Here is a 12,850-nt window from a genome sequence, read left to right as displayed (position 1 = left end):
ATCTTGCATTTTATTGCAAGGTCCAATTTTAAACACAAGCACTCAAAACGCAAATACAGCAAAAACTGTGTTAGCCTTGCCTTGTCTGTAATGCAAATGCATCTCAATATGACTTGCTGCACTCATAGAAATGCAGTGCAGAAAAATGGCACCTCTACACTACATCACTGAAGTGATTGGGAATCTGTTATCCTGAGTTTGCTGTGCATTTCACAGGCACATCAGGCAGTCAAAAACTACGTCCATCTAAATGATCTCTTATTCTCCCTATTATCTGTGACAACAGGACATTGAAGATGACATAAACCTTAACTGGATGACACCTATGCCTAATACACATGGTGAGAATATCTGATGAATGATCTTTGTTTTTTGGGTTTTTTTTTTGCATGCTAGTCTCATATCCAAAATCAATAGGTTACTAAAGTTATGAAAATCCCCGTAAGACAGAATACAACTTCGGAAGTGATGTAATATATTGTATTGTATTTCAATGTATGCTTTCGTTTCCGAGCATGTGTGGTCTTGGTCACATATTTTTTTGTTCAAATACTATACTAATTACACAAAAAATATTTGTTCTGTGATCGTATGAGAAAATTTTTCGTGCTTGTCCCTTCAGATAATTATGCATGAACTGTCGTGATCGGCTCTCGAAAGCTGTGTACTAACAAATAGATTATCAGACTATCTCTCCAAATGCGTTTTTTTAGACCAATAGTCTCATCATGTGTACGGCCTTTAGTTTGGAAAAACTGTGATAAGAGCTGCCATAGTACCTGGTGGGGGGAGGATTTCTTATCATAAGGCAACCGCATTCCCTCTAAGGGGAAACGGAACTTTTTCAGACTGTTCTCTGATGTTGACTTGCGGAATTTCTCATCATCGCACTTCTCTTCACCCTGTTCTTTTTGTTTCCGTTTCTTTCTTCTGTTTCTTCTTTCCTTGGCACTTTTAGAGCTTAGCATGGATGTTAGAGATGAACTCTCTGACAGGCCTCCATAACCTGTCCCTCCACTTATCTCTCTGGATCCAATAGCTGCTTCGTGTGCTGCCAGTGCTGCTGCCTGTAAGAAGATTAAGATAGTCACACAACAACCAAAAAAGAAGACTTTTTATGTATTAAAAAAACACTATTGTTATTTTCTAATCTTCTTTACAAAAAATACTGTAACAAGTAAAAAGGTGGTACTGAATAACAGATATATACCCATATTTGGTTAATAAATTTGAATTGAGAAAAATGTGGAACGCTCACAATACGTAATAGCTCACGTAATAGCATTTACATGGCTCAAATATGACTTCTAAAAGTATGATTTATAGCTTGCACTCTTATCCTTCAATAATTGCAAAACATAAAATTAAACCATTGTATAATAATAAAATGTTTACCATCGAGGCCACATTTTCCAATTTTCCAAATGTAAGGGGAAGACCAGGGTAATAAAAAAAAAAAGAAAAAAAGAAAAGGAAAAATTGAAGTAGCGTCCCCCAGAGCAAGTCAACCATACATGGCTACCAAGAAAAAAATAAAATAAAAAAATCTGTATCTTTGTCTATTGTCCCGAAGTATCTGACCCTGGGAAACGACTAGGTATGACTTTCAAGGACGGTGTGCCAGTATCTGTTCACTCATAGAGGATAGGAGTGAAGGGGAATCAAGAAATTCCATCTACGGGGACCAGGCTTCCCTAAACTTAGCGTGATTTTCACTCGCTATAGCTACCATCTGTTCCATACGAATAGTATTGTTCACTTCCACTACCCAATCCCTTATTGTTGGTATTACTGGGGATTTTTACAGTGACTGGAGATCTATCAACAAGAATATGACTATTCCCTGTTTGATGGATTCAATCGATCCCAGGATCATGGGGAGGAGAGCAACCTCAGGAGTCTCAGGCCATACCCTTAATCAAATGGCTGAGCTTGAATATAGCCAACCAAAATGGTGCTATTGATGGGCATGACCACCACACATGTAGATGTGTACCTCTTGAGTTGACTCACCACATCTCCAACATTGATCTGATATAGCCGAGTTGATCTTGTTTAATAAAGTCGGGCAGCGATACCATTTAGTTAAGATTTTGTAATTTCATTCCTGTGAGTGGGAGGCTGGAGTAGATTTAAATGTAATAATAAATGCTTAATCCCAGTCCTCCAAGGCCAATCTGTTGCCTAATTCTCATTCCCAGTCCCGAATATAAAAAGGACGATCGGGAAATGCGTGAAACAGTAGAGTGCCATATATTGTAGATAGAACATGCAGACATTTTGAGTCAGAAAGGCATAGCTCCTCAAACAGAGTCAGATATTTAGCCTTATTCAATAAAAAATTTATTGATTAACAGCTGATTCCTAAAGGTTACTGCACTTTGTAAACTTGGTAGACACTAACCTGGTATAAGCATGCAAATCAGTAAAGTTATAGGGCAGTGATAATTCCTAATTTGCATACGTGATTTACAAAGTACTTAAGACTTTTGTTTAGTATAAAGGTCAAATAACTAGGATTTTCAAAAAGAGTGGATGGCAATGGCAAATTCTACACTTCCTCACTATAGAATGCCTTTAAAAAATGCTAGAACTTTAGCCAAGAAGCAGGAGAAGATACCATATAAGCATTTCCTATTCAAAGTTCAGGTTCAAAAATCTTTCCCCAATCTACAAAAGAAAGTGTTTGTATCACCTTCCCTGTTCTCATTGTAAAGTTTTGTCCTTATTTGCTGTCCCATGACACATAAGTAAGGGAGAGGTGGGATATAATAATAAATCCCAACAATGGATCTAACTTTTCTTAGCTCTGCAATGCAAAGCTTCCAAGTTCACATAGTGCTTTGCCTTAAAAGTGGTCAGAGAGCTTATGCATAACTCGCATATCAGGGGCATTTTAAATGCAATTGCCATCCAAAGTGATTTTCCTGTTTTGGACAGTTGTTGGCAAGTCTTTTGGGAACTTCTGGCTCGCTCCAACAGTTTTAGCCACTGCAAAGTCAACAGATGTGTTACATCCCCTGGATGAACTTTCCACAAAGCAGAATACACAAAAAATAGAGCAGACACTGTTGGAGAAAAAAAACTCACCACTTGGGGGGCAGGAGGCGGAGCCTAGCAGAGCAGACATGCATTGTTAGAGCTCCACACCGCTGAGGAGAGAAGAGAAGGACAAAGCGGAGCCTGCAGGCTCAAAAGGTATCCATTTGAACCTTTTTGCCCCAGGGAACAAACTGTGAAAGTTTGGACAGGAAATATGGTACTGGGAGGAAACCGTGGCAGAAATAAAAATCACCTCACAAAGAGCTCACAGGCACTCACTGCAGCTGAAGCAGCTCCAGTCACCTCACAAGATACAGCATCAGGGCGCTCTCACAGACAGAAAATGTCACAGCAAGACTCTCCATTTGAGTCAGATACAGAACAAATCCTCTCACAAACTTCTCCACAAGCCTCCTCAGTATCCCCAGTAATATTATTACAATTTGAAAAGATGCTTCATAAGGCTTTAAAACAAACCTCAGACCAAATAACAAAAAGCCTAACCAAAGAAATAAGAGAGCTGGGAAACCGCACCGCAGCCTTAGAAATAAAAATGGATGAAATTGAAATTACAACCCAAGAAAATATAACAGAATTGGAACAATTAAAAAAAGAGAATTTAATACTTCAAACTAAGCTCGAAGATTACGAAAATAGAGCCAGACGTTCAAACTTGCGCATAAGGGGAATACCTGAAACTGTGACAGACCTGCAATCTACTATTACTGCTCTATTACAAGAACTAAAGCCAGATATCCCTATTGAACGTTTAGAACTGGACAGAGTACACAGAGCCCTCACAGCCAAAAAGAAAGATGGACCCCCACGTGATATAATCACAAAATTTCATTATTACAGAACGAAAGAACAAATACTAATTGCTGCAAGAGAAAAAAAGGAACTTAATTTTCAAGGACACAATTATCAAATTTTTGCTGACCTATCCCAACTTACTATTACTAAAAGACGATCCATGAAACCCCAACTAATGGAACTGCAACGCCACAACATTATGTATCAATGGGGCTTCCCCTTTTCAGTCAGATTTAACTACCAAGGTACAATTTACAGAAGCAGATCAGCAGATGAACTACAACAAACCCTTTTAAAATTAAATCTGACAGAACCCACAAGCAGCAACACTCCCACACGTAGAAGAATGGCATCATCTCCACCTTCAGGCAGCACCCAGAAAATTTCAGAACAAAATGGGAATCATCATTCTCACAAAAGAGGCCGTTATGCCACATCATCCATGGACCAAGAAGATTCAATGGACTGACATCCTAATTCCTGATATCTCTTCATTTATTATACTAAGAGATGGTTCTCTATAAAAAACCTATATTTATAACTGAATGTAACTGCATTCTGATAGTCACACACTGTGTGGGATCATGTTACATTCCAGTTATATTTCTTATTACTTCTGATTCATATAGCCTTAGAATATATAAGTGAAATAAGGAAATTCTTGTTCAGTTATATATTATCAGGTAATAACAATAGATTTATTACTTTTTAGGACAAATATGTTTAATAACCCAGAAGTAATGGAAGCTTTTTCTTTCTTTTCTTAAAACAAATATATACTAGTACTATATATATACTATATACTAGTTCCTAGAATTATGTTTTTGTTTATTCTAATCTGAAGCAATACAACCTCAATTTTATGAGTTAACATTTCTAAACAGTTGCATATGAATAAAATATGTAATTGTTTACTCTAAAAGGGTTAAAATCCCAAAATATTTCAAACTATCTTCATCAATACCAATGTTATTAACAGTACCTTTCTAACTGAATTATTTAGCCTAGGGCAAGACTAACCATATACAACCACCCTGGAATAAATAATTTCAACAAAAACTATATTCTGCACTCCAATTAATGAAACATCATTTTGATGTCTTTTGACATAGCACTTCTCTCCTGTAAGCGGAAGATCCGTGTACCCCCATTAGCCCTCCTCATTCTCCCAACCATATTATGTGGGAGTGTGACGAAGGCACTTATTCCCCTGAGAGAGATATTTATTCTCTTTCACGGGTAAATTGTGATTACTTGCAAAAAATAATTTATACAATGTATCATCTAATCTCATATGTTTTTTGTTTACTCTTTACTCCAGAATTCACTGGTTTCTTTTCTATCTATTCATCTCTTCAGTCCACACAGGTTGATCTGCGCAGTCAGCTCTGCATAACAAAAAGTAAGTCAAAACTATTTGATCTGTTGCCATGGCACCACTGAATATACTTTCCCTGAATGTTCAGGGAATAAATGTCCCTCAAAAAAGGACCAAAGCCTTCCGTACTTTCCATAACAAGAAGGCTCACATAGTATGCCTCCAAGAAACACACTTCACCAAAGATTCTACTCCAAAATATATTTCTCCTTTTTATCAACAAATTTACACGGCTTCTGCCTGTACCAAGCAAAGGGGAACTCTAATTGCATTTCACCGATCCACACCATTCACCTTATCATCAGAAATTAAAGACCCAGAAGGTAGATACCTGATACTCATGGGTTATATAATGGATACAGCAATCACGGTGATTTCCTACTACGCTCCTAACAAACAACCTACACCATTCCTCTCACATATATTACAAGTGATTAATACACACAAAATAGGAACAGTGATAATGTGTGGGGATTCGAACCAGGTCCTCCTCCCATTTCTAGATAAATCACCTTTTACACCATCCAAAATAACCTCTAGATTACCTTTTTCTCAACTTCTTTCCAAATACAATCTGGTAGATTCATGGAGAGAAAGTAACCCAATGAAAAAGAAATTCACTTATTTCTCGCACCCTCATCAAACCTTCACCAGAATAGATCATATTTTTCTAACAATAGGAATGATACCAGAAATTATTGCATCAGATATAATTCCGATTCCGTGGTCTGACCATAATGCAGTATACACTACTATAGCCTCAGCCATACCAAAAGCGCATGACCCAACGTGGTACTTACCGGACATATTGCTCAAACACCCACTACATCAGATGGCCATTGAACAAGCTTTAAAGGAATACATATCAATTAATAATACAACAGACATCTCCCCAATAACACTGTGGGAAGCTCATAAGCCTGTCTTGCGTGGTACAATACAAAGACAAATGGCACTATTTAAACGGGAACGCAAAAATCTAGCAAAAAAACTAGAACTCAATTTTAATGCAGCCTACATATCATTTCAAGATAATCCATCTCAGAGTACAAAATCTCATCTGGAAAAATCTAGATTGGAATACGATCTATTTCTCACTGAGTCAGTTGATAAATCCCTCAAACGCTCCAAACACAATTTCTACATGAATACAAACAAACCAGGTACATATTTGGCTCGGGCATTAAATTCAACTAACAAATCTTTCAAACCAATACGTTTGAAATTATCAAAAAATGTTTACACTTGTAATCCAGTTAAAATAGTCCATAAATTTCACTCACATCTCGCAACTTTATACAAGACAAACAATGAATTTAATCCTACAGAGGCTGAATCCTTCTTCTCACAAATAACCTTACCTGAGTTATCTCAGAATCAAAAAAGCAGTTTGGATGAGCCTATAACTGTAGATGAAGTTGCTAACGCCATAAAAGACCTAAAACTTAACAAAAGACCAGGCCCAGACGGCTACTCGGCTTTATACTATAAAACATTCTCAGAAATACTCTCTCCCATTCTCACTGAAACTTTTAACAAACTTCTAGATGGACATTCTTTTCGGCAAGAAACACTAATGGCAATTGTTTGTATGATCCCAAAACCCCTTTCTGATGATACTTCCTGTGTGAATTATCGGCCTATCTCTCTGTTAAACCTTGATATTAAATTATTAGCAAAAATAATAGCAAAACGCCTCAATAGCATTATAGGAAAATTAATACATAGAGATCAAGTAGGCTTCATGCCAAAAAGACAGGCAGGCGATAATATACGCAGGGCAGTGTTATTGGCACATATTGCTAAAAAACGGAAAATCCCTTTATGTTTTCTATCTCTCGATATTAAGAGGGCATTTGACACAGTATCCTGGCAATATATGCAATATTCATTACAAAAATGGGGTTTTGGACCCCACTTTTTAACATGGATCAAAGCATTATATAATAAACCCAAAGCCTATATAAAATATGCTGGATACAAATCTGAAGCCTTTAATATCGAAAGAGGTACCCGACAGGGTTGCCCATTATCTCCCTTATTATTTGCCCTTATACTCGAACCCATGGCCCAATACATCAGAACAAACCAAACTATAATTGGCATTGAAGTAGGAGGTATTACACACAAATTATGTATATTTGCAGACGATATATTACTTTTTCTATCATCACCACAGGTCTCTGGTCCTAACTTAATACCAGCTCTTGATGGATTTGCAGCCCTATCCGGCCTTATGATTAATCCTAAGAAATGCCTAGTGCTTAATATTTCACTCACAAACATGGAATTGATCCCGGCTAGGGCTGCACTCCCATTCACATGGGCAGAAAAATCAATCCCATATCTTGGAATTCATTTAACAGCATCTCATTCTGACTTATTCTCAACCAATTATCCTCCTGTATTAAGACAGATCACAAATCTAATAAAACAATGGTCGCAACTTCCTTTATCCTGGATAGGGAAGATTAATGCAATCAAAATGACTATTCTACCCAAATTGCTTTATCTATTCAGAGTCCTCCCTATTCCAATTCCTTCCTATTTTTTGAGAATAGTACAAAAAAGAGCAACTTCGTTTATATGGGGCTCTTCTAAACCACGTATACTTATACACACACTACATCTTCCCAAAAATAAAGGAGGCCTGGGATACCCTAATTTTACTAACTACTACAGAGCAGCACATTTGGCCAGTCTGTCCAAATACCATGCAAAACAGGAAATCCCATTATGGGTATTTATAGAAGCTTCAGAAAATGACCCTCTATTAATATCAAATTTATTATGGCTTGATCCTAAAGACCGCTTTAAAATTCATAATCCCATAACTAAACACTTCTTATCTCTCTGGGATAAACTAAAAACCAAATATCAGTTACAATCTCCACACAATCCTCTCCTTTCTTTTATCAGAAATCCGGCCTTTTATCCGGCATGGATCTACCCAAATTCTTTTAAAGCTTGGACAACATCAGGCATTCAGACACTAAATGATTTCATAGCATCTAAATCATTCCTTTCATTCCCATCGCTTAGAGAAAAATATGATCTACCAAACTCTGAGATATTTAGATATCTCCATATCAAAAATTTCTATACACCATTCCTAAAGGGGGATACACCATTATCCCAATTATCCATTTTTGAATCAATCTGTACAAAAGATCCATTTGCTAAAGGTACAATTTCATCACTTTATGATCAATTATATGGAGTAGCAAATCTTAATAGACCCTCTTACGTTCAGAGGTGGGAGGAGGACCTGGGACGAACTTTAGAAGACACGGACTGGTCTAACATATGGCTCACATCTAAGTCATCTTCACCCAACATCTTAGCACTGGAGACAAATTATAAAGTCCTAACTCGCTGGTACCTTGTACCCGCTAGAGTGGCAAAATATTCACCTAATACCTCAGCTCTTTGTTTTCGAGGATGCCCAGAAATAGGCACATATTTACACATATGGTGGACGTGCCCAGTAATCCAAACCTTCTGGAAGGAAGTCTTCGTGATTGCATCTAAAATATTTAAAAAAATAATACAACCAGATCCATATTTAACTTTACTTAATCTAAAACCGGAATGGTTAACACTCTCTCAATTCAAACTTATGATCCAACTAATAACGGCTGCAAAACAAACAGTGGCCAAGGCATGGAAATCTCCTACATTGGTACTAGCAGAAACAATTCACAGAATGAATAATACAATGTCCCATGCTAAGATGGTAGCCATCGATCAAAATCAAATTCCAAAATTTGAAAAACTTTGGCATCCTTGGATAAAACAACAGTTCCTGTCAAACTTCAATGACTCTGTCCTGTTGCCATGGCAACAGATTAAATGACTTACAGAGACACCCATTCTAAGGCTTCAAAGAGAACTAAAAAGAATAATAAACTGACGAGCAGGACAACCTTGTGGACCATACCTCTACCTTTCAACCCTTTTTCTTCTTTCTCTTTCCTTTTCTCCACCTTACGATTAAAGCTCATTATCAGAATTTATTTGACCTATATACACTCTACTTGTAAACAATATGTATAGTAGGTATAAATCATTTAAATACCTACAAAAGTAACTAAGGAAATGATATATATCTTTAATTTAGGTTTACGTGAACCCAATGTTTAATATTTGAAATTTCATGATATTTACCTATATAAACCCTACTGTAAAACAATAAGCTTACTTTATAGATCCTTGTAAACTTACTTTATGTATCTTTATAACATTGTATACTCAATAAACTTCTTTTGACAAGGAAAAAACTCACCACTTAAATTTCTAGCAGATGTAAAAAGCTAGAGCGCGATGAAACCCACCATTGAGCAGAGGGTTTTACTGTATGTAGCTGGCCTTTAAAATTGCCATGGGTCTAGACTATGGACATTAAAGCTGAACTCTGAGCACAGAAACATTCATTTAATCATATTCCTCAATAGCTTCAAAGGATATACACTATAATACCAAAGGTTTTGGGACACCTGCTTTTACACGCACATGAACTTTAATGACATCCCAAACTTATTCCGTAGGGTTCAATATTGAGTTGCCCCACGCTTTGCAGCTATAACAGCTTTAACTCTTCTGGGAAGGCTGTCCACAAGGTTTAGGAATGTCTATGGGAATGTTCATCCCAAAAATGTTCTATTGGGTTGATAGCCAGTCAAGTTCCTCCACCCCAAGCCTGCTCATCCATATCTTTATGGATCGTGTGCTTTGTGCACTGGCCAAAATTATTTGGTGGAGGGGGATTATGGTGTGGGGTTGTTGTTCATGGGTTGGGCTTGGCCCCTTAGTTCCAGTGAAGGGAATTCTTATTACGTCAGCATACCAATACATTTTGGACAATTGCATGCTCCCAACTTTGTGGGAACAGTTTGGGGATGGCCCCCTCCTGTTCCAACATCACTGCGCACAAGTGCACAAAGCAAGGTCCATGGATGAGCGAGTTTGAGGTGGAGGAACTTGACTGGCCTGCACAGAGTCCTGACCTCAACACGATAGAACACCTTTGGGATGAATTAGAGTGGAGACTGTGACCCAGGCCTTCTCATCAAACATCAGGGCCTGACCTCACAAATGTGCTTCTGGAAGAATGGTCAAACATTCCCATAGCCACATTCCTAAACCTTGTGGACAGCCTTCCTGGAAGAGTTAAAGCTGTTTTAGCTACAAAGGGTGGGCCAAATCAATATTGAACCCTATGGACTAAGGCTGGGATGCCATTAAGGTTCCTGTGCGTGTAAAGGCAGGCATCCCAATACTTTTGGTAATATAGTGTATAACCACCTTGTGTTCAGCAAAAGCCTTTGCAAAACCAGATATGACCTTGCAACAGTAGCAGTGACGTCATTACTGTGTAGTGCATAGCCTCTTCTGACAGCAGAGCTGTGGGAGAGGCTCAGCAGGCTCCACCCACTACAGGCTGCCTGCAAAACCACTGGAAACAGCGGAGACAAGACCAGTTACCTTGCACAAGGAGAGAGAGCAGCAGTGACCGGTCTTTATTGCAAAAAGTTTCAAACTATATTACTGCACAGATCTGAAAAAGTACACAAAGTACAGCAAGATGCAAGTAAGAATACACATGCCTCTTGTATTTAGAAAATATTATCCTGGAGTTCAGCTTTAAGGTATTCACATATTCCAAGCGGCAAGAGAGATTTAAAACAAACCATCACTGACATTTATAGCTGCTTATACTTTTAAGTATTTCATTCTCAGAGATCACAGCAGAGACTCTATAATCAGTTTTAGTTGGTTGGTCAGCACCTGCTTTTGGTTTGCATTAGATGGCTAGCCTTCTGCCAACTCAGGGTTTAAATAGAAATTGAGGAGAGATGCATTGTGAGTTCAGTACTTCTGTCGGGATAATTGAAGATTTGTTTCTGCACAGTGTCTGCAGCTACAGTGGTTTATGATAGCTTCTTCAGATAATTTAAATATTTTAAGGTACACAGTGTGGGCAATCATGCACTTTAATATAATTACATTTTCACAAATACGACTTAATACACAGCAACTGCAAGTATGTTTTTGCAATTGCAACTATGTTTAGAAAAAAAACAACTGCAAGTATGTTCTTTTTCTAAACCTCCATATCTTGTGGCTTTTCTACAATGCATTGTATCTGATACTTTATATATTTATTTATTTATTTAGAAAATGACTCTAAATTAACCTTTTTGTTCCCCGAATGCAGAAATCAATCAAGCATTAGAGGGACATTATCGTAAGCATTACTTATGGAGAGATCAATACATTATTTTTAGTTCTCTTTCTACAGACTAAAACAAGGCTGCCCTCATATCAGAGCAGTGATGCTCTGTACTAACCATAAACTTTATTAAAGTCAAGAAAGTGGCAGTGATTTCTTGATGAGTATGCCACTGCTGATTTTATGATAAGGGTGAAAAGGAGCTTGAACTGTGTTGATAGCCAAAAACTACAAGTCTGACTCAGCAGGGGGTATTTTGGACCTCTGCAGGGGGGCCACTGCTTTCACGCAGTGAGCAAGGACCCTTCTCTGCACCAATTTGGCAGGAGAAAGGCTTATCTACAGGTTGCTTCTCAAAAATTATGATACTTTGAGTGCCTTTCATTTTAATGCAATTGGAATTAATTTAGCTGAATTAAAGGAGACATACAGCCAAAGCTTGTTTGGCTGTCCTTTTCCTGTGGATCACAGGGGTGCAGGTAGTTCTGCACTCCTGAGACCCATTTTCAGCAAACAGTGGGCTGAAGCCCGCTGTCGGCTGACATCACAGAGTCAGTCCAGACTCTGGCAAGATCGCAACAATGAGGTTGGGATCCGCCCACATGCCTGGACCGGCAACTGGGAGTCGGAGCTGACCGCCCCACCCCTTCCACAGTCCAGCACTCCAGTGGGGGGGGGGGCAGAGCAGACAGTGGTGACTGACAATCAGCAGCTCTCTGCTCACGGAGCTGTGAGAACCGAGTGATCAGCGGTGTTAGATCGCTCGGTTCTCAGTGTTAGAGGTGACGAGGGACAGATGCAGCATCGGACCGATGCATCCACCTAGGTAAGTATGATTCTTAAAAAAAATCCCCATACATCTCTTTTGAAGTCATTTTTTTGATAATAAGATGCTGATGGGAGGACTAATGCCGTGTACACACGGCCAGACTTTTCGACCAAACTTGTCCGACGGAACAAATTCGTCGGACAATTCGACCGTGTGTGGGCTTCATCGGACCTGCAGCTGACCTTTTCTGTCGAAAATGTGACGGACTTTAGATTTAGAACATGTTTCAAATCTTTCCGATGGACTTGAGTCCAGTCGAAAAATCCGTTCGTCTGTATGCTAGTCCGACGGACGAAAACCGACGCTAGGGCAGCTATTGGCTACTGGCTATGAACTTCCTTATTCTAGTCCAGTCGTACGTTATAACGGTCGAATCCGTTGGACTTTGGTGTGATTGTGTGTAGACAAGTCCGATTCGACGGTCATCCGTCGAAAAGTCCGACATGATTCAGTCCGTCGAAAGTCCGGTCGTGTGTACACAGCATTACACGCTCTTACTGTTTTTCTTTTTTTAGAGCCAGGGGGGACAGATGCAGCATCGGACCGATGCTGCATC

General features: G+C 38.6%; 1 protein-coding gene across 4 annotated transcripts in view; it reads right to left on the bottom strand.

Annotated features, from left to right (window-relative positions):
* LOC141147040 (sodium channel protein type 2 subunit alpha-like) overlaps positions 1 to 12,850 on the bottom strand; it is a 229,147-nt gene that overhangs the window by 104,320 nt on the left and 111,977 nt on the right. For all 4 annotated transcript variants that reach the window (XM_073634018.1, XM_073634019.1, XM_073634020.1 and 1 more), the window contains exon 11: positions 780 to 1,067. In XM_073634018.1, coding sequence (XP_073490119.1) covers positions 780 to 1,067 — 288 coding nt within the window. The remainder of the gene's footprint in view (positions 1 to 779; positions 1,068 to 12,850) is intronic.

This window comes from Aquarana catesbeiana, linkage group LG06 (assembly GCF_042186555.1).
Source record: "Aquarana catesbeiana isolate 2022-GZ linkage group LG06, ASM4218655v1, whole genome shotgun sequence".
NCBI lineage: Eukaryota > Metazoa > Chordata > Amphibia > Anura > Ranidae > Aquarana > Aquarana catesbeiana.
The sequence above is the reverse complement of the archived record's forward strand: the minus strand, read 5'-3'. Positions and strand labels throughout refer to the sequence as shown.